Here is a 23,554-nt window from a genome sequence, read left to right on the forward strand (position 1 = left end):
TAGCAACATATTTATCATTTGTTTTTAAAATATCGTTTTTATTAATGATTTGCATTTAATCATATACTTTCACTTAGGATAAAACAGGAGGATAGTCTAAGCCAAAGCAGTCTATAGCATTAGTGAAAAACAGAGAAAACTAGATTATCCTTGATGTACTTGAAGTCAGATTTTTTTTCTATTTTTATATATATATATAAAAAAAACAACTCTGTTTTTCCTCCCATCTCTCAGATCCACAGTACAGTATTAAGTAGCCAGCCTAGCATCTCTGCATTAGCTTTCATTTTTGAAGCTCAAAGCTGTCTAAACATCTCTGGTACCAATAATATGTGAAAGCATAAACTACAAAGAAAGAGGTTAACATGGGGTTAAAATTTCGGATACCCTGAGATTCAAGAGAGAGTCACCTTTGGCAATGTCACAGTATTTTAAGTGACTATGGAGAAGGCAATGGCACCCCACTCCAGTACTCTTGCCTGGAAAATCCCATGGATGGAGGAGCCTGGTAGGCTGCAGTCCATGGGGTGGCTGAGGGTCGGACACGACTGAGCAACTTCACTTTCACCTTTCACTTTCCTGCATTGGAGAAGGAAATGGCAACCCACTCCAGTGTTCTTGCCTGGAGAATCCCAGGGACGGGGAAGCCTGGTGGGCTCCTGTCTATGGGGTCGCACAGTCGGACACGACTGAAGTGACTTAGCAGCAGCAGCATGAAAAGGGCAGAAAGTATGGAGGGCACACTCTTGGTGGATGTAAAATCTATATCAGGAACAGAATAAGGTAAGAAAGCACTGTTATGGGCTGACGAAAAAGGGAGAAGCAAGAGAGAGCTTCCAAATGTTGACCTGCATAGGTGTAATCTGTCTCTTTTTTGGAGTACAGCCATCTGCTTAAACTTGGTCTCTAATTGCTAGCTCACACTGCGTACTTGCTGACATTCTGTGGCCAGCAGATTTACTTTAAGAACAGTCTTAAAATGTCCCTGTGTAAATAAGTTCTTTTTGTATTTACTCTCAGGGAGGTAGCTTTGTCCACCTTTAAATGAAAAGAAAAGAAATGAAATCTGTTAAAGAAAAATGACCTCTTAAGGATGTTTACTTAAGCATACAAGTTTTTAAGAGGCATAGATGAAAAATGGATCTATTAAAACTGCATGTATAATCTTGAGAAATAGAAAGACAGGTGATTAGTCTTGTTCATTCTACCATGGCTAATGCCAAACCAATGTTTTTTAATATTAACAGCTTTGAAAAATGTGAAATAGAGCTTTGAAGCATTGACTCTAAATTCAGTTCCACATCATTAAGGTGCATACATCTCGGCCTGGAGCTCATTTATTCATTTCATTTTGATTTTGTGGCCAATCACTGCTTCAAATTGAATATCCTGTACATGATATATGGCTGCCACAGCACGTTCAGGAAGAAATCTGTATGAAAGAAAAGATGAATGTTTTTCAGTTTAAAATCTTGGACATCAGAGTTAATTTTTGTTGTCAGTTAAAATAACCTGAGAGTTGTCTGGTTTGCATTTAATTTTTTTTTCTGTTCTTCCTTTCTTTCTTTATATCTATCTCGCTCTTTGTGTGTGTGTGTGTCTTTTAATACTCACAATTAAAATATTATGCAAGTATAAAGAAAGCACTGCTATATACCATTCTCACCTTCTTATATTAACAAACTCTTGCTTAAACTCTTATGTGAGTAAAGGCAAAAATATGAAGGTCTGGGCTTATTTTTGTAAATGTCAATGAATCCTGATGCTAAGAGTTCACAGAGCAATAGCACCAGAATCCATTTAATCAATTTCTCCACCTCTTGAGTTTTTACTGCATATCTATAATATGGTACTTTAAAAGCAGCGACTGCCTTTGAGGAACTTCTTGTTTAACTAAGAGGTTAAGCAACTGGCTCAAATGACTTCACTGGGAATTCTATAAAATGTTTAAAAAAGAAATAATACCATTTCACACAAGCTATTCCTGAAAGGATAAGAGGAGAGAATACTTTCCAAATCAGTTTATGAGGTAAGTATTATGCTGACCCAAAAGTCAAAGACATTACAGAGCAGGGTTAGTTTAATCTTTAGAACGACTCAGTGTGATTCCTTATGTTAGCAAAGTAAAATGGAAAGACCAACGATCCTCTTAATATATTCAGTAAAACTTTTGACAAAATTCACATCTACTCTTGATGAAGACTCTCATCAAAATAATAATAGAAGGGAACTTCTTCAACCTGGTAAAGAGCAAATGAAAAAAATCTACAGCTGGTATCATTCTGAATTATGAAATTGTGACTACTTTCCTCCTAAGATCGGAGACAACGCTTGGACGTGCGCTTTCATCAGTCCTCTCTGACATTGCAACAGGAGGTTCTAGCCAGTGTGATAGGGCAAGAACTAGAAAACATAAAGATTGGAAAAAAGAAGAAGCCAAAGTGTCTTGATTTACAGACAATATGATCATTTATGTAAAAATATCTGTTAGAATCTACAAAAAAGCTACTAAAAGTGAGTACAGCAAGGTTGCTAAATACAGATCAAAATGCAAGAATCAAACACATGCAAGTAACAAATAATGGAAAATAGAGATCTTTTAAAATGTCATTTGCAATAGCATCAAAGATTTGAAATACTTTGGGGTAAACCTGAGAAAAAGTGCGTAAGACTTGTACACTGAAAGCTACATGATGCTGTAGTTTCAATATGTACACATATTGAAAAAGATGAAAAAATAAAAAGAAGAGGTATATTGTGTTCTTTGTGCTCTTGGGTTTGAAGACTCAATAATGTTAAATATGTTCATTCTCCCCCAATTGGTCTATAGATTCAATGCAGTCTTAATCAAAACCCCAGCAGGCTTCTTTATTTTTAGCTAGTTCACCATATTGCATTCTCTTTAAACTGTCTTTCCTTGTCTCTGGCAAAGATTGGGCGGAGACGGTGGATGTAGTAGAGAAAATGATTCATCCTCTTTTTATAGACTGGGTAAGGTAATAACAGAGGCAACTTAACTGTTTTCCCCAGGCATGGAGAGTTTCCATGGCAACTTTCACAACTGAAAGGCTCTCCATAATGATAGCTCTATCAGTGTTTTAGTATTTTAGGTGTTTTGTGCTGTACTTACCTCTCTATTGTTAAGGAGATATTGATATATGATGGTACAAAAATCATTTTCTTATCAGTAAGTATTCCATCTATCAAGCTTCTTACAACTTTGTCTGTCTCCAACACAGGCCATATTCTGTGATTTAAAAAAAAAAGTTGGATTCTTTTTATTTTATTTTTTTTTTAAATAATTAATGAAGGCAGGAAAATGATCTTTTCATGAGTTAGGATTTAAAAGTTTCTAGAATTCACTGCTCAAATGCCACCTGCCTCCCCTCCCCCACGCCATGTGGATGTTTCGTTATCATAATCTTCTACTTTCACATCCCACTCTGTGTTTCATGGCTCACTCAGTCAAACCTCAAAACGGTGGAGAGGAATTAGATAGAAGAGCAGGAGAGGAGGCAAGGAAGCCTGATGGGTAGAACTGACCATAGGACAGAAAGAAAACATCTGACATCTTTCTTCAGGGCTCGTTAGCTACAGGAAAAGAAATCTGGAACTAAGTACACTTTCTTTCTTGTGGAGGTGTCCCACAAAGCTGGACTGTTTTGTACTGACTTGCCTGTACTACAGTTTAATGAGAGTTCAAGGTGCGTGTGGGAGTCTTATGTTAAAACTGGAGGGGTGGGACCTTGCATGTACTCAAGACTGTACACATGAGTTCTTGAGAAGTATTCATAACCACAAGCCCAGTGTAGAATGCCCATTAGTACAAGATGATAGCAGGAAATTAAAGTGTAAATGGATTGAAAGTATTGCATCAAAATTAAGATGTCTGAGTGGCTTAATAAATAAAAAGGTTGGGCAGAAGAATTAAGTAGGTAGTGATGGTTTTTCCAGTGGTCATGTATGGATGTGAGAGTTGGACTGTGAAGAAAGCTGAGCACCAAAGAATTGATGCTTTTGAACTGTGGTGTTGGAGAAGACTCTTGAGAGTCCCTTGGACTGCAAGGAGATCCAACCAGTCCATTCTAAAGGATATCAGTCCTGGGTGTTCATTGGAAGGACTGATGTTGAAGTTGGAACTCCAATACTTTGATTACCAGATGCGAAGAGCTGACTCATTGGAAAAGACTCTGATGCTGGGAGGGATTGGGGGCAGGAGGAGAAGGGGACGACAGAGGATGAGATGGCTGGATGGCATCACTGACTCGATGGATGTGAGTCTGGGTGAACTCCGGGAGTTGGTGATGGACAGAGAGGCCTGGCTTGCTGCAGTTCATGGGGTTGCAAAGAGTCGGACAAGACTGAGTGACTGAACTGAACTGAACTGACAGTTATAACTTCCTTCCTTGAGATCTCATGTGATTTATTGCAGATGATGGTGTGATCGAGGTTTTCATGGCATTGAGTGGCAAGCCAGCCAAGAATAATACAAATCTATATTTTTTCTAAATTATTGGGTGCTGCCTCTTTCCTCCCTGATTTCTCCTACCTGATTCTATCAACTCCATCTCTAAGCCAAGCCTGACATTAGTATATGGACATGTCAGCCTTTGCCAAGGAAATTCAGAATCAGGGAGTCTGGGTGGGACCAGTCCCAGATTTTCAGCCTTGCCTGGGTCAGCCCTTAGGGTCACCCTAGGAACCCACACACCTGAGGTCACATTATTTTTGTTTGTTTGTTGGCTTTACCATGCAGCATTCAGGGTCTTAATTCCCCAAGCAAGGATTGAACCCATGCTCCCTGCATTGGAAGCCTGGAGTCATAACTGCTCAACCACCAGGAAAGTCCCCAAGGTTGCATTAGCCTCACTCTTCTCATTTATTTTGCCTTCTCCACCAGAAGACCCTGTCCTCTGGGTACACACTAAGCCTGAATGCTTACCAAGAGGGTTTTTATTGGGCCCAATGAGCCCAGAGTCCCAGTTGTATCGTGGTATTTACTAATATACAGTGCTGCGTACTTGTTAAGTGCCTGTGTTCTAACTCAGTTAATGATTCAACTGCCAGGGACTGGCTACAGCTCCAGAGATGACACAGCAGGTTTAGGGTTTCAGAGTCAGTAGCTTCAAATCTGGCATGTGGCGTGTGCGTGCTCAGTCGTGTCCGACTCTAATGAGGCTGAGCTTAAAAGGGAATTTCTTAACTCCGTTGTGAGTGTGCACACTAAGGCACCTCAGTTGTGTTCGACTCTTTGTGACCCTATGGACTGTAGCCCAGCAGGCTCCTCTGTCCATGTGATTCTCCAGGCAAGAATACTGGACTGGGTTGCCATTTTCTCCTCCAGGGGATCTTCCTGACTCAGGGATTGAACCTGTGTTTCCTGCATTGGCAGGTGGGTTCTTCACCATCTAAGCCACCTGGGAAGCCCTGTTAACTTTTTGAATGACTATATTTAGGACTAATTCCCTTCCAATAATAAACTTACTTCACACTAGCAAGCTTAGTATATTTTGTTAACTTGTAGCAGAATGTATACTGGAATTGAGGCAAATTTGTGAGGCAGGTGTATTAATGTTAGGGTCCTTATCCTTCACCTTTCTGCTTTTTTCCCTCTTATTTCAGGGCCAATTTCTCCTCTCTTATGATCTGAGATCCTCCCTTATCAAAGACAAAGTATATATTTACAGAAATTCACCTTGATCATTTTGAGGGTTTTCCTTATGGCTCAGACAGTGAAGAATCTGCCTGCAATGCAGAAGATGTGGGTTCGACCCCTGGGTCACGATCCCCTGGAGAAGGAAATGGCTACCCACTCCAGCATTCTTGCCTGGAGAAGTCCATGGACAGAAGAGCGTGGTGGGCTACAGTCCATGGGGTCACAAAGAGTCAGACATGACTGAGCAAATAACACTATCACTTTCAAGGGATTAGAGACTCAGTGTATTGCTGTTCTAGAAATGTTTGCATTTTAACGGAAGACAGGGTGGTAACCGTGACCAAATGCATGTGGTTATATTTACTATGTCAATGTTTTCCAAGCCTGTCTCCAGAGTTACCTGATATGGTTGTAAATGAAGCAAAACAAAACAAAATGCCTTATTCTTAGAACTCGTTCCAGTTTACTGAGTTGGAATTTCTAAGGGAGAGGCTAAGAACATTTACTTTTTATGTAAGCACAGGTGATGATTCTTAGGATCAGGCAAGTCTGGAAAATGTTGGAGGATTTTTGCCAGCACTATGGTGGGTACTGGGAGGAAGATGGTGGAAATGAGGCAGATTCCTGTGCCTTTCCATACTCTATTTGAGGAAGATGAACCATGAAGGGGAGAAGGGGATGTTAGGTATCATTCATTTTGGGGGTGTGGTTCCAAGAGAAGACACCTCTCCATCCTGCCCACCCCCATTCTCACTCCCTCTTAGCACCTGTGTGTGTGTTGAATCTTTCACCTGGACACGAATAAACACCCATTGCTGGACATGTGGACACAGTGCAGGAAGGAAAGGGTAGGATGAATTGAGAAAGTAGCATCAAACTATATACTCTGTCATGTGTAAAACAGATAACTAGTGGGAAGTTACAATATAACACAGGGAGCCCTGCCCAGCATTTTGTGATGACCTAGGGCGGGGGACGGGGAGTGTGGGTGCGATGGCAGGGAGAGAGGCTCACGAGGGAGGGGGTGTGTATACATATCATGGGCACTCAGTTACTTCAGTGGTGTCTGACTCTTTGCGACCCCATGGCTCATTGCCCGTGAGATTTTCCAGGCAAGAAAACTGGAGTAGGATGCCAATTCCTCCTCCAGGCGACCTTCCCAACTCAGGGACTGAACCCACGTCTCCGGCATCTCCTGTATTGCAGGTGTATTCTTTACTGCTGAGCCACCAGGGAAGCCTATATATATATATATTTGAGCTGACTGATTTGGGTTGTTGTATGGCAGAAACCAGCACAACATTGTAAAGCAATTATCCTCCAATTAAAAAAAATAAAAAGTGATAATGTTGAATGTTGAAAAAAAAAAAACACCCATTGCCTGGATTCATTGGCAGCTAATCTCTCCTGCTAGTCCCTAAAGCATTTTCCCCTTCGTTCATCTAATTTCAAAGTGAAAACATAAAAGCAGTACAGTAACATTAATAAGAAAAAAATGACAAAGAAAAAATTGCTTTTCCTTTTCCGTTTTTTTCCCATATTTTCTCAGTTGACCCACCTACAAATTTCTCATGTAATTTTTATAGGAATTTCCCATGTGATTTTCATAGGGATTACTCATGCAATTGTCATAGGAATTTCTCATGTAATTTTCATAGGAATTTCTCATGTAATTTTATATGAATTTCTCATGTAGTTTTCATAGTAATCACTCATGTAATTTTCTTACTAATTTCTCATGTAATTTTCATACTAATTTCTCATGCTTTATTTCTATTCTAACTTGATCTTGGCCTCACCTTGTACTTGGGTTTTTGGTGAACCCAGTATTCACAAAAACTGGGCAGAGACATGAAGTTTTGATACCAGTTTTTCCCAAGGCTTCAAGTTCTGATGTCAGGGCTCGGTGGAAACCAACAGCAGCAAATTTACTGGAACTGTAAGAGAATTATCCGTCCTTGTTAGCTAAGGAAAAGTGAAACACATTCTTCAACTCTCTGTGAGAAGAAAATGTTGATTTTGCTTGAGAACTAATAAAATCTTCCACTTGGTCATCTATTTTCACATCTGGTTTCACTGAATTGTGACTGTAGCAGTGATAACAACAGAACAAATTCTGCTGCTGCTAAGTCACTTCAGTCGTGTCCGACTCTGTGCGACCGCATAGACGGCAGCCCACCAGGCTGCCCCGTCCCTGGGATTCTCCAGGCAAGAACACTGGAGTGGGTTGCCATTTCCCTCTCCAATGCATGAAAGTGAAAAGTGAAAGTGAAGTCGCTCAGTCATGTCCGACTCTTTTCGACCCCATGGACTGCAGCCTACCGGGCTCCTCCATCCATGGGATTTTCCAGGCAGGAGTACTGGAGGGGTGCCATTGCCTTCTCCAAACCAATTCTAATAAAACTTTAACTTCATTACTGCTCACTTTTCCACTCTACATGTAGTTTTCCATGCAATTTTTAAACTTTTTTCTGATCAGTTTTTACTACTATTTTTATTTTGAAATATATGAATCAAGAAGAACATGTTTAGAAAAATTACATAACTAATATCTGTGTTAACAAGCTTCTGTGGGACTCTATGCATCTCTACTTTCTCAATGGTTTCTCTCTTGAAATGTAGAGTTCACTTTGGCTTCTTAACTTCATTGTGAACATCTGGAGTAAAAAGACTTTTGGTGTGTTAGTGTGAGCGACCTTCAACATATCACCTTGTCTTTTTCCTTTGAGTTTCCCATCTTTAAAATGCTGGTAATAAAATACATGACTGTCTTGAGGATTAAATTGCATAATAACTCTATTACTTAAAAGTAATATGCATAATAACTTTATTACCTATAAGGAGCTATGTAATGTTAATTGTATTTTTGACCCAGATGACAATAAGAACAATAAAGTTAAAGGTTGACTCTTTCTTAAAGGAAAAGAAAAAAGGGAAACTATTAGTACATTGGGTTTCCACATTTCTAAACATTAAAACAATATTGCATGTTTAATCTGTGAAATTCTGATTTGTGTTTTACAATGGTAGAGGCAGTTTGAAATAAACATTTGTATGTGCATGGACACCTTAACCTACAGTGAAACTTAACTACATCTGTGACTACTTTCACTGTCAGAAGTAATTTGATTCATGACTAAATTCAAACTTGAACATGGATGTGCAGGTAAACAATAAACCAACTATCTACCCAGCCACTGATAAACATGTTAACAAGTTAAATTTTTCTATGAGATTGATATAAGGCTGGAATAAGAAAATGAGAGGCCATTGAAGGAGGTACAAAGAAAAGATTTTTTGCAAATAGTGAATCCTGATGAAAGTGAAAGAGGAGAGTGAAAAAGTTGGCTTAAAGCTCAACATTCAGAAAACGAAGATCATGGCATCTGGTCCCATCATTTCATGGCTGATAGATGGGGAAACAGTGGAAACAGTGTCAGACTTTATTTTTTGGGGCTCCAAAATCACTGCAGATGGTGATTGCAGTCAAGAAATTAAAAGACGCTTACTCCTTGGAAGGAAAGTTATGACCAACCTAGATAGCCTATTCAAAAGCAGAGACATTACTTTGCCAACAAAGGTCCGTCTAGTGAAGGCTATGGTTTTTCCAGTGGTCATGTATGGATGTGAGAGTTGGACTGTGAAGAAAGCTGAGCGCTGAAGAATTGATGCTTTTGAACTGTGGTATTGGAGAAGACTCTTGAGAGTCCCTTGGACTGCAAGGAGATCCAACCAGTCCATCCTAAAGGAGATCAATTCTGGGTGTTCATTGGAAGGACTGATGTTGAAGCTGAAACTCCAGTACTTTGGCCACCTCATGCGAAGAGTTGACTCATTGGAAAAGAGGGATTGGGGGCAGGAGGAGAAGGGGAGGACAGAGGATGAGATGGCTGGATGGCATCACCGACTCGATGGACATGAGTTTGGGTATACTTCGGGAGCTGGTGATGGACAGGGAGGCCTAGCATGCTGCAGTTCATGGGGTCGCAAAGAGTCAGACACGAATGAGCGACTGAACTGAACTGAGGGCCTTCTTACCTTCTTCTTTTTATATCCTAGTTGTCTGTTGTTTTGTTGTTGTTTAGTCGCTAAGTTGTGTCCAACTCTTTTGTGACACCATGGACTGTAGTCTGCCAGGCTCCTCTGTCCATGGGATTTTCCAGACTAGACTACTGGAGTGGGTTGCCATTTTCTTCTCCAGGGGATCTTCCCAACCCAGGATCAAACCCTCATCTCCTACATTGGCAGGTAGATCTTTACCACTGAACCACCAGGGAAGCCCGTGTCCTTGGTAGACCACGGAGTATGCTATCTGCATTTTTTAATATGGTAGAGGCTTTCTCTCGAACTTTCTCTCTCTTTCTCTGCCTCTCTCTCTCTCTTATACACACATACACACACACACACACACACACACACAGTCTCTCATGACACAAGCACACTGGAAAATGGTTTGTTCCAGTGGCCACTCTGTTTAGCTTTTCTTGGGCACAAGGACCATTGCACAGACTTATGTTCATTTGGACTTATCTGCATGTTTTGCTTCTTAGCCTGTGAATTCCTCATTTCTTTTATGAACATCTACTCATTCCAGGATACAATGGAAACATCCTTGGCACTACTCTTTTCTTTCATTGCTGTGCAGAGGAGTTTTCAGAAATTTAAAAATATTTTAAATGATGATGAGTTTCATTATTTTAGGAGAAGTCATTTTTAGGAGTTTATTCCAAATTACTATATATATTCTATAAATCCAAATTAACTGTATGAAATTTCTTTAGTTTTTATTTTTTGCAAGACATTTGATTCATTTTGATATTTGGCAAAACTAATACAATTATGTAAAGTTTAAAAATAAAATAAAATTTAAAAAAAAAAAAGAAGAAAAAAAAAAAAATAATATAAAAAAAAACAAATATGAACAAAACATAATTATAGCTCTCAGAAAAGAATTACAAAATGAAATAAATTACCTGTTAGGAAAATTGGAATCTGAGGTCTAATAAACCCTTAAAGGGGCTCCTCAGGTTTCACTAGTGGTAAAGAACATGCTTTTCAATGCAGGAGATGAAAGAGCTATGGGTTCATTCCTTGGGTTGGGAGGATCCCCTGGAGAAGGGCATGGCAATGCACTTCAATATTCTTGCCTGGGGAATGTCATAGATCGAGGAGCCTGTTGGGCTACAGGCCATGGGGTCTCAAAGAGTTGGACAGGACTGACGCGACTTAGCATGGGTGCGTGCAAATACTTACAAGTGTAAAAATATGTAACACTGCTAGAAAGTAATACTTACCAATACGGAATAAGATAAGGAATCACTCCGTGGCCGCACACTGAAGCCACTGTGACAATGTGGCCATGGTTTCTCCTTATCATTGATGGAAGAAGTGCTTTTGTGATCTTCAGAATCATTGCAGAGAGAAAAGTAACAATGACACAAGTGTTAGATTTCCCAACTATGTAGTTTTATTTTTTAATTAATTAATTTATTTTAATTGGAGGATAATTACCTGACTGAAGGTTTTTGCCATATATCGACATGAATCAGCCACAGGTGCACATGTGTCCCCTCATCCTGAACCTCCCTCCCCCCTCCCTCCCCATCCTATCCCTCTGGGTTGTCCCACAGCACCAGGTTTTGAGTGGCCCTGATTCATGAATCGAACTTGCACTGGTCGTCTATGTTCCATATGGTAATATTCACATTTCAATGCTATTCTCTCAAATCATCCCCCCCCCCCTCACCTTCTCCCGCTTTATATATATATATGAAGTATTACATATTTTTAAACTTGTAAGAAGTTGCCACGCCCTTCTCCAGGGGATCTCCCAGCCCAGGGATCGAATCCACAGCTCTTTCATCTGTTCTTTGCATCTGTGTCTCTTTTGCTGCCTTGCATATGGGGGTTGTTGTTACCGTGGTGGTTTTATTTTTAAGACAAAATGTCTTTTGAAACAACTTTTACAATGAAATGAAATGTGTGCCAAGATTCCATGATTATTTCTCTATCAGTGATAGAAATGAAAAATGATTGGAACGATTGGTTTAAGCTGACACTGAGTGCTATGTACCGTGTACCACATGCCAAAAACTCATCTTAATATCCCTTTCCTTCCCTTCAGAGGGAATCCATAAACTCTCTTTTATGGATCCAACAATGTTATTAACGGAAAAACTCAAGAGTTTTCAGAACTGAAAAAATTCCAGATGGTAATCTTATATCTTGCGATTTCTTTGGTTTGGGACTTTAGCTTTCTAACAGGAAGAGTTAAAACCCTGTGTAGTTATATCAGTTTCAGTAGAAAAAGTTGAGTCCTATACTGATGGTCATTAGGCAACTTGATTAGGTTTAGTATCTCCTGTTTGTAATATTGTGCATCATATATTGATGCCATAGGAAACAAAAGTCTTTCTTTTCCTCCAAAAAGCTTTCTGTTTTGTGAGAAATATCAATAATATTTTATGAGAATTTTATAAGTCCACCCTATAGACCCTATGCAAATTCATAGAGCCAGAACTGCTAAACCACGGCACCCCCAAATTCCTGACCCACAGAAACTGTGAGAGGAAAGTAAACATTTATTCTTGCTTTAGTTCACTGAGTTTTGTTGTGTAGCTATAGAGAGTGACAATAAACTGTGGAAAATTCTTCAAGAGATGGGAATACCAGACCACCGGACCTGCCTCTTGAGAAGCCTATATGCAGGTCAGGAAGCAACAGTTAGAACTCGACATGGAACAACAGACTGGTTCCAAATAGGAAAAGGAGTTCGTCAAGGCTATATATTGTTACCCTGCTTATTTAACTTCTATGCAGAATACATCATGAGAAACACTGGGCTGGAAGAAGCACAGGCTGGAATCAAGATTGCTGGGAGAAATATCAATAACCTCAGATATGCAGATGACACCACCCTTATGGCAGAAAGTGAAGAGGAACTCAAAAGCCTCTTGATGGAAGCAAAAGAGGAAAGTGAAAAAGTTGGCTTAAAGCTCAACATTCAGAAAACGAAGATCATGGCATCTTGTCCCATCATTTCATGGGAAATAGATGAGGAAACAGTGGAAACAGTGTCAGACTTTATTTTTCTGGGCTCCCAAATCACTGCAGATGGTGACTGCAGCCAAGAAATTAAAAGACGCTTACTCCTTGGAAGGAAAGTTATGACCAACCTAGATAGCATATTCAAAAGCAGAGACATTACTTTGCCAACAAAGGTCCGTCTAGTGAAGGCTATGGTTTTTCCAGTGGTCATGTATGGATGTGAGAGTTGGACTGTGAAGAAGGCTGAGCACCAAAGAATTGATGCTTTTGAACTGTGGTATTGGAGAAGACTCTTGAGAGTCCCTTGGACTGCAAGGAGATCCAACCAGTCCATTCTGAAGGAGATCAGCCCTGGGACTTCTTTGGAAGGAATGATGCTGAAGCTGAAACTCCAATACTTTGGCCACCTCATGCAAAGAGTTGACTCATTGGAAAAGACGCTGATGCTGGGAGGGATTAGGGGCAGGAGGAGAAGGGGACAACAGAGGATGAGATGGCTGGATGGCATCACTGACTCGATGGACATGAGTCTGAATGAACTCCAGGAGTTGGTGATGGACAGGGAGGCCTGGTGTGCTGCGATTCATGGGGTCGCAAAGAGTCGGACACGACTGAGAGACTGAACTGAACTGATAGAGAGTGAATGCATGGAGTCTCTTCGTAGTTCAGTGGAAATAATAATTCATTATCAGTAGCATATGTAAAGGATTTTGGAAAATGAGGAAAAATATCTCTTTTTTCTTCTGTCTCCTGGAATCCAGCTCTGTCCTAGGTTCCACACTAACACTGAGGCTCTGGAAGATTAATTCATATAAATGTTCTCTACAAAGGCACATTTCCGTCTCTCACAAAACCAACCAATCTTAAGAGGTCTGTAGAGCCATATCTCTAAGCTCCAACCTGATGTAGACCTTGTTCCAGATTTCCATTTAAAATAGTCTCCGACTCCTATATAACGCAAGTAGGGAGCTCTTTGTCCTTTCTATTCTACAATTCCATGACATAAGGTCACAAGGGAATGTACACAATATGTATTTTCTCTAAAGCACCGAAAAGACATACACTGACAATCCTTAGCAAACAAAACAAACAAGTGTTAGTTGCTCAGTCATGTCCAGCTCTTTGCGATGCCATGGACTGAAGCTCGCTAGGCTCCTCTGTCCACGGGATTCTCCAGACTAGAATACTGGAGTGGGTTACCATTTCCTTCTCCAGGGGATCTTCCCAATCCAGGGATGGAACCCGGGCATCCTGCACTGCAGGCAGATGCTCTACTGTTTAAGCTGCCAGGGAAGCCCTATCCTTAGAAAAGTGCCACAAATATCCGGTTGGCTAAAAAGTTCATTCAGATTTGCCATCAGCTGGCAAAACCAGTACGAACATTTTGGCCAACCCAATATTCTTTTTGCGTGCTTAGTACGTACCAGGCTTTGTGTAGGTACTGGTGGATGAAACAGACTAACTAGCCTACATTCTGGTGAGTTGTGTTTCCTTGAACCCTGTGCCCTTCTGTCAGCTGTTATTCAGTTGCCAAGTTGTGTCTGACTCTTTCTGACCCCATGAACTGCAGCATGCCACGACGCCTTCTGTCAGAGACACCAATATTTGATGATTGTTGTTTTTAGTTCAGTTCAGTTCAGTTCGGTTCAGTCGCTCAGTCGTGTCCGACTCTTTGCGACCCCATGAATCACAGCACACCAGGCCTCCCTGTCCACCACCAACTCCCAGAATTCACTCAGACTCACGTCCATCGAGTCAGTGATGCCATCCAGCCATCTCATCCTCTGTCCTCCCCTTCTCCTCCTGCCCCCAATCCCTCCCAGCATCAGAGTCTTTTCCAATGAGTCAACTCTTCGCATGAGGTGGCCAAAGTACTGGAGTTTCAGCTTTAGTATCATTCCTTCCAAAGAACACCCAGGACTGTTCTCCTTCAGAATGGACTGGTTGGATCTCCTTGCAGTCCAAGGGACTCTCAAGAGTCTTCTCCAACACCACAGTTCAAAAGCATCAATTCTTTGGCGCTCAGCCTTCTTCACAGTCCAACTCTCACATCCATACATGACCACAGGAAAAACCATAGCCTTGACTAGACAGACCTTTGTTGGCAAAGGAATGTCTCTGTTTTTGAATATGCTGTCTAGGTTGGTCATAACTTTCCTTCCAAGGAGTAAGCGTCTTTTAATTTCATGGCTGCAGTTGTCTATCCAGAAGGACGTGAACTCAATTATGAATTTCATGTACCTTAAGAGAAGTTGTCAGACATGTACAACCTAGGGATGTTTCTGACTCACACTCACCCAAAAATGTCCTAAGATGTTGACCTCAAAAGTTTTGGTGATCTCCTCATCCTTTGTACTAAGAAGGTCAGCTGGATATATTGCCCCAGCATTATTCACCACGATGGTTACATCACCAACTTCTTTCTTTACCTTTTGAAATAGAAAGAACAGTCATTGGGTGCATTAGAAATAGAAAGTTCATTGGATGTATTATAGAAACTCAAAGTTTTGGGACTAATATCATCCAGGGATCAGATTCTTTATTCTAGTTGATGAGATCGCTGAGAGTTCAAGGGGAAAAGAGCATTAGCCCAAAGTGTGGTTACAAAAGGAACACTATCATAAAACTGGGATAAACTGGTTTTTTAACAGCTAAATTTCAGTACCTAGTACATCATAGATTTTTTTTTTTTTTTTTGGTAACTTACCAGTAAAGTGAAATTAGTGTTTTGTTGATTAACTGATATATCAGTTCTAATCAAACATTTAAAAACTGCTAGTTGAGTAATCCTAGTGTCCCCACCTAGGTCATAGGTACTGGCTACATGACCTTGGTCTGACATATCTGTTCTTACCAAATGTTTTTAAAGTGCTAATTGGGTAATCTTGGCTTCTCCACCTGCTAGCTACATGACCTTTGATTTCACCTCTTTGAATCTCAATTTGCTCATCAGTCAAATGAGGTTTATAGAGTTATTGTAGGGATTAAAGGGTGAAAATGTCTATCAACATGCTTGGTCTAATGTATTTGATATTTACTCTTAAGCATTGTTATTATAATTAATATACATTTTCTATAGAAGATTAGTTTGGCACCAACATAAAATTCCAAAGAAAAATAATTAAAGGAAAAAATAAAGGAACTTCTGTAAAGGTGATAGGACTAAAAGGAAGACTAGAACATGATCCTTTTCCCTGGTGATAAATCTTTGTTCTTTCACTCTGTACTATTGCTCGAACTTCTGATCAGAATGAAATTGACTAATAATACAAAACAATAATAATAGGCAGAGTTGAATGGATCATATGGAAGAAAAAAGTGTATGTCCTTCCTTGTAAACACAGCTACCTCAGTTAGCAGAGGCTAAAAAAAAAAAAAAAAAAAAATCGAACTTAAATTAGGCTGTCATAAAGAACCTTTTCATATTCCACGTAAAGGGACATAAAACCATGGGAAGAAATTTGTACCCTGGAGTCTCACCTGGTTTACGGAGCTATAAATCTCTTCTCTGTTACTGCAGTCTACCACAAACACGTGTGTAGTGGCCCCTAGTTTTCTGCATTCTGCTGCAGTTTCCTCAACACCATGCTGTAATTGGGAAAAAACAAATTCTGAAAGGTGTAGGTCAGTGAGTAGACAACAGGGAGGTAGAAAATAGCTGAGATTAAATTTTTTCAAAGATTAAAATTCAGAAGACTTCCCTGGTGCTCCCATGGTTAAGAATCTGCCTTCCAATGCAGGGGACACAGGTTCAATCCCTGGTCGGGGAACTAAGATCCCACATGCTGTGGAGCAACGAAGCCCGTGTCTCACAAGTAGAGAAACCCCACCAAAACTAGAGAAAGCTTGCTGCAACAGAAGCCCGTGCAGCCAAAAAAAAAAAAAGAAAAAAAATTGAAACAGAATTTCCTCCTTGTTTCTGAGCAAATTTCATGAGAGACACTGCTTGACTAATCTGCAGAGGTCACAACCTGGCTTTTCTGCCGGGGAAGGCTCATATTCGTCTCGTGTGTTTCCACCTTGTTAAGCTGTATTCTCATAAAGAACATGCTTGAAAGATACTGCTCTTTGTGGTGTCATGAAGGGAGATGTTCAAGTATGGAGAAGAAAAGAAAAATCAACAGTATATTTACCATATATTTGTTGAGCACCAATTATGTAATAGACAGTAAAACATAAATTCTAAATTAGTGGTAATTTTAAACTATATACCTCTGCCCATCAGACTTTTCTCGACAATTTTGCTTTAATCCTCTAGAAAGGAAGGAGGAAGAAGGATCCTTATTTGAGAAAATCTTTCATGGAGAGACTATGCTACTAATTCCAGGGCCGTAAGATTATGTTCTTTAGGTGTCCTGGAGTAAAAATGGGCAAATGACATGGGATGGATTCTTGTCTATGTAACTGCTTTGCTCGTAACTCCAGGACATAGAGACAGAGGAACTCATTTTCAGCCTAAATTCAAAGACCTCTTTCTAAAATAAAGTCACCCTGATGCTTCTTAACCTGCATTTCTGGAAAATTAGCATTCTTTTCAAGTTCTGACATCTGTTGAATTTCATAAAGAAGATTATAAAGTATTTAAAATTATACTTTTTCCTTTCAGAATTTGTTAGCTCTTCTCTGTGATGAAGAGTCAAGATGTCTTGAAAGCCCTTTTGGCATGTTGGGAGGTTAGTAGTGTGGTTGTTATTTGGGGCTATCCCCGAGTGAATGTTGGGTGGTTTTGCTTTTCCAGTAGGGATGACTAATAATATGAAACAATAATAATAGGCAGAGTTAAGTGGTTTGCATGGAAGGAAAAAGTATATATCCTTCATCCAAGGTCATTGTCCCTCACAGATTTCTGAGGAGTTTCAGAAGTATAAAGAAGGAGGTCAGGAGACTCACTATTTGGGTTTTAGCTGGGAGCTTGTTCATTGCAGATTACAAGATGACACTCTTTTATCTCTAGAGTTAAGGTCAGTCGAGAGCTATTAGTAATCTAAGTTTTCATCAGATGCTGAGCTAGAAAACTGCAAGATGTAATGTCTTGTCTTCATAAGCAAAATTCTTGCTTCAACTCCAGCGTGTGGTGTGAACTCCACTTGTCACAGTTCAGATTTAATGTGAATAAACTGTTAACATGACTTGTTGTGTAAGGCAAAAGAAGCCAGCATAACAGAAAGACAGTTGATAGTTAAAGGAGATTTGGATTACACTTACAGCCTTAGAGTGAATCATGTAATATCTTAAATGTTCAACCATAAAAATGCAAGGGCTCAAAGAGACCCTGTGAGGCTAGGTGACCTATCATTCAGGCAGAATCTTAAATAAGTCATTTTTCCTTCTTATCATTGGGATTTAAAAAATGCATAAAAGATGTCAGGTCTTTCTCCCAAAATATACATCTGGAGGGATCCAGAGTTTAAATTTCATCAAGCCCTTCTCATGAATTTATACTTATTTATTTTTTTTTTGATAAACACCTGAGAACAGCAAGCAGTTATTTTCTCAATTTGTAAATTCTTGTCCTTTTCTTGAAAGTGTATTGAAATCTTTTCAAGGACCAAACTGATGCCAAATAACTTTTATGTGAATCAGCTTATCTTAAGTGCTCATATCTGTTATATAAAAATATATCAATTTTTTGTGTGTAATGTAATATTATTTACTAAATAGAAAGAACCAGAGAACAAGTTTTCTAAATTCAAAAGACATTTCTGAAGGTCTTAAGAAAATAGGTGCCAGTTAGACATGTTGGCAAAGAACATTAACATATGGCAACTAAAGTCTCACTGTGATTTGTAGAAACACTAACTAAAAAAAAAAAAAAAAAAAAAAAACCTGGATATTTTTTTTCCTATCCTAAAATTCTGCAAGCATTTTTTCTGTGAATATTTGCGTGGCCGAGTCAGAATTCAAAAGTTTAGGAGGTACCCTGGATCCTGGTGTTCCAGTAGTTAAGAGTCAGTACTTCCAAAGCAAGGGGCATGGGTTCAGTTCCTGGTGGGGGAACTAGAATTCTGCATGCCATGTGGTGCAGCGAAAAAATTTTAAAAATAAGAACAAAGCAAAAGTTTAGGGAAAATGATACAAGATTTCAGTTGTGAGTAGTTAATTTAGTGTTTACAAATATCAATAGCAAAAAAAAAAAAAAAATGCCCAAGAAAAAGTCTGATGCTCTTCATGGAAGTGTATTAAACATGACCAACATTTCCTATAGCCAGGCATTGTTTTAAGCACTTAAATAGTAATTTGTTTAGTCTTTCTTTCTGTTAAGAACCAGATGGTAAACATATTAGGGTTCTGTGCATGTGAGAGTTGGGCACCAAGAGATTCTGTTACATGTTCTTTGTTTTCCATCTGGTTTTTGCCTGGACAGCCCTTTAAAAAATACATCCCTAGCTCAACAGGCTGCTCTGGGAGCAAGTCTGGCCCACTGGCTGTAGTGTGTTAACACCTGTTCTTAACCCATCCTGTGAACTGTTATCCCCATTTCAGAGACAAGGAAACTGAGGCTGGGAGAAATTAAGTGATCGTTCAATTTAAACAGTTTGGAAGTAGCCTGGCTCCTGAATCTGTTATCAAACCAGCATATCAGGACACAAAAATCACTGCTAAGGTCTCAGTGAAGTTTCCATCAAACCATCCTGATGCATGTGTAGAGTAAGGCTCTAGGAAATGTAGTTAACACACTTTGAACAAGAAAAATACCAAGATAAGCAAATGCTAAGTCAAATAAATTTAAAAACACCCATCTCACTTGTATGGGCCCTCCCTGGTGGGTAACTTTAAAAGATGGGCAGATGAATCCAGTACCTTATTAATATCCCACAGAACCAGTCTGCTCTTCCGTTTTGCAAATTCATAGGCGGTCTGCCTGCCTATTCCATGCCCGGCTCCTGTAATGAGAACAATCTCTCCAGCCACAGATTTTCTCTTCCTGGGAATGAAGACCTTCACCAGAGATTCCAAGTAGGAATAAATGATGATGAGCAGAAGCAGAAGGAGATCCAAGATAATCTTCATGGCTCTGCTCTGCACTTTTCTCCTCTGCCTCAGCTCCTGTCTAGTCTCAGCAAAGTGCCCTCCTCTTCAAAGAGCTTCGGGAATGAGCTGTATTTCAGGTGTTGATAGGGCTGGCCAAAGTAGTGACGATTGGTAGGCAGGTTTTGGTCATGTGTTCTAATGTGTTAGACACTGCTTGAGCTTTTGAAGCTGGGCCGATTGTTAGTAAAAATTTGGCACAGGGACAAGGGAACTCTAGAGAAGGTTCTAGAAAACTCTGGACTTGCTTTCTGAGAAGCATTTCTGTACTATGTTTCATCACGTCAACTGAAAAAAAAAGATGCACAACCTAAAAGCTGAGTGTGCGTGTCCGTGTTAGTCGCTCAGTCGTATCTGCCTCTTTGTGATCCCATGAACTGCAGCCCGCCAGTCTTCTTTGTCCTTGGAATTTTTCAGGCAAGAATACTGGAATGGGTCGCCATTCCCTTCTCCAGGGGATCTTCCAGACCAAGGGATGGAACCTGTGTCTCCCACATTGCAGGTGGATTCTTTACTGTCCAATGAGGACTATAGGCTGACATTACAGCCTGTCAGACAGTACTGTTCCAAAGATGTAAAGTGAAGTTGCTAAGTCGTGTCTGACTCTGTGACCCCATATACTGTAGCCTGCTAGGCTCCTCCATCTATGGGATTCTCCAGGCAAGTATACTGGAGTGGGTTGCCATTTCCTTCTCCAGGGCATCTTCCCAACACAGGGATCAAACCCGAGTCTCCCGCCCTGCGGGCAGACTCTTTACTGTCTGAGCCACCAGGGGCTCCCCAAAGATGTCAGGAGGTGGTCCAGTGGCTAAGGCTCTGTTCCCAGTGCTGAGGGCCTGAGTTTGGTCCTTGGTTGGGCAACAAGATCCCACATGCCCACTTGATTTTGCCTTCCAGGATGTCTGGCCCTAGGTGAGTGATCACACCATCAGGGTTATCTGGGTCATTAAGATCTTTTTTGTATGTTACCCTGTGTATTCTTGCCACCTCTTCTTAATACCTTCTGCTTCCATTAGACCCATGCCATTTCTGCCCTTAACTCTACCCTTTTTACATGAAATCTTCCCTTGGTATCTTTATTTTTCTTGAAGAGATCTATAGTCTTTTCCATTCTATTGTTTTCCTCTATTTCTTTCCATTGTTCACTTAGGAAAGCTTTGTCTTCCCTTGTTATTCTTTGGAACTCTGCATTCAGGTGGTTTTATCTCTCCTTTGCCTTTCACTTTTCTTCTTTTCTCAGCTATTTGTAAGGCCTCCTCAGACAACTATTTTGCCTTTTTGCATTTCTTCTTCTTGGGGATGGTTTTGATCCCTGCCTCCTGTACAGTGTTACGAAACTCTGTCCATAGTTCTTCAGGCATTCTGTCTTTCATATCTAATCCCTTGAATCTATTTGTCATTTCCACTGTATAAAGGATTTGACTTAAGTCATATCTGAATGGCCTAGTACTTTTCCCTACTTTTTTCAATTTAAGTCTGAATTTTACAATAAGGAGTTCATGATCTTAACCACAGTCAGCTCCTGGTCTTGTTTTTGCTGACTATATAGAGCTTCTCCATCTTTGGCTGCAAACAATATAATCAATTTGATTTCAGTATTGACCATCTGGTGATGTCCATGTGTAGAGTCACCTTTTGTGTTGTTGGAAGAGGGTGTTTGCTATGACCAGTGTGTTCTCTTAGCAAAACTCTGTTAGCCTTTGCCCTGCTTCATTGTGTCCTCCAAGGCCAAATTTGCTGTGACTCCAGGTATCTCTTGACTTTCTACTTTTGCTTTCCAGTCCTCTATGATGAAAAGGATATCTTTTTTTTTTTTGGTGTTAGTTCTAGAAGGTTTTGTAGGTCTTCACAAAACTGTTCAACTTCAGCTGTTCAACCCACAAACTGTAGAACAATTAAACCAAAAAGTTCTCATAATGTTACAAAAGTTCTAGGGCCCACAACAGATTTCCCAGCCTGGGGATCTGGCAAAAGGACTGAGAATCCCCAGGGAATGTGACTTTGAAGGCCAGCGGGATTTGATTACAGAACTTCCACAGGACTGGGGAAGCAGAGACATTTGGAGAGCACAAACAAAACCTGATGTGCACCAGGACCCAGGAGAAAGGAGCAGTGACCTCACAAGAGACTGAACACTCACTTGCCTGTGAGTGTTCAGGAGTCTCTGGCGGAGGTATGTGTTGACAGTGGTCTGCTGCAGGGTCAGGAACACTGACTGCAGCAGTCCTGGGAGGTTCGACATGCTGGCATAAGTCCTTTTGGAGGAGGTCACCATTCCCCCACCATAGTTTGGCCTCAGGTCAACCTACAGGGCAGGAACACAGCCCCATCCATCAGCATAAAAATGGATTAAAGATTTACTGAACCATGGCCTTGCTCATAAGAGCAAGACCCAGTTTTCCCCACAGCCAATCCCTCCCAATCAAGAAGCTTCCATAAGCCTTATATCCTCATCCATCAGAGGGCAGACAGAATGAAAACCACAGTCACAGAAAACTAACCAAACTGATCACATGGATCATAGCCTTGTCTAGTCAATGAAACTATGAGCCAACCATGAACAGTATGAAAAGGCGAAGAGATATGACTCTGAAAGATGAACTCCCTACCAACATAGGTGCCCAATATGCTACTAGAGAAGAGTGGAGAAATAACTTCAGAAGGAATGATGAGACTGAACCAAAGCGGAAACAAAGCCCAGTTGTGGATGTGTCTGGTGGTGAAAGTAAAGTCCGGTGCTGTAAAGAACAATATTGCATAGGAACCTGGAATGTTAGATCCATGCTGCTGCTGCTGCTGCTGCTGCGTCACTTCAGTCGTGTCCGACTCTGTGTGACCCCATAGACGGCAGCCCACCAGGCTTCCTCTTCCCTGGGATTCTCCAGGCAAGAATACTGGAATGGGTTGCCATTTCCTTCTCCAATGCATAAAAGTGAAAAGTGAAAGTGAAGTCGCTCAGTCGTGTCCAACCCCTAGCGACCCCATGGACTGCAGCCCACCAGGCTCCTCCATCCATGGGATTCTCCAGGCAAGAGTACTGGAGTGGGGTGCCATGAATCAAGGTAAATTGGATGGGGTCAAACAGGAGTTGGCAAGAGTCAACACTGGCATTTTAGGAATCAGTGAACTAAAATGGATGGATAAGGGAAAATTTAATTTAGATAACCAATATATCTACTTACTGTGGGAAGAATCCCTTAGAAGAAATGGAGTAGCCCTCATAGTCGACTAAGATCTGGTGCAGTCAAATAAATAAAAAACTGATATTTTGTTAAACAAACAAACAAAAAGCTCTGAAGAGGTAAGGAGGAGCCTATAGTGTTAGTTACTCAGTCATGTCTGACCCTTTGTGACACCAGGGAATGTAGCCTCCTGTTAGGCTTCTCTGTCCATGGAATTCTCCAGGCAAGAATACTGGAGTGGGTAGCCATTCCCTTCTCCAGGGGATCTTCCCGACCCAGGAATAAAACCCACGTTTCCTGCGTTGCAGGCAGATTCTTTACCATCTGAGCCACCAGGGAAGTTGTAGGTATCGAGTAGGATAATCAAATAGTTTAGAAATCCCACTGTTGTTCAGTAGCTCAGTCATGTCCAACTCTTTGCGTCCCCATGGACTGCAGCACGCCAGGCTTCCCTGTCCTTCACCATCTCCTGGAGCTTGCTCAAACTCATGTCCATTGAGTCGGTGATGCCATCCAACCATCTCATCCTCTGTCGTCCCCTTCTCCTCCTGCCTTCAATCTTGCCCAGCATCAAGGTCTTTCCCAATGAGTTAGTTCTTCGCATCAGGTGGCCAAAATATTGAAGTTTCAGCTTCAGCAT

General features: G+C 40.6%; 1 protein-coding gene across 1 annotated transcript; it reads right to left on the minus strand.

Moving 5' to 3' along the window:
* Positions 1 to 17: 17 nt before the first annotated feature.
* On the minus strand, positions 18 to 19,836 carry LOC102274603 (17-beta-hydroxysteroid dehydrogenase 13). Its single transcript, XM_005904473.3, has 7 exons — positions 19,505 to 19,836; positions 16,184 to 16,291; positions 15,001 to 15,132; positions 10,951 to 11,057; positions 7,456 to 7,593; positions 3,131 to 3,247; positions 18 to 1,432 (listed from the first exon to the last, which is right to left on the minus strand). Exons 1-7 carry the CDS (start codon positions 19,712 to 19,714, stop codon positions 1,342 to 1,344), a joined length of 903 nt encoding a protein of 300 aa, XP_005904535.1. The 5' UTR covers positions 19,715 to 19,836; the 3' UTR covers positions 18 to 1,341.
* Positions 19,837 to 23,554: the final 3,718 nt, after the last annotated feature.

The sequence above is a fragment of the Bos mutus genome, chromosome 6 (genome assembly GCF_027580195.1).
Source record: "Bos mutus isolate GX-2022 chromosome 6, NWIPB_WYAK_1.1, whole genome shotgun sequence".
NCBI lineage: Eukaryota > Metazoa > Chordata > Mammalia > Artiodactyla > Bovidae > Bos > Bos mutus.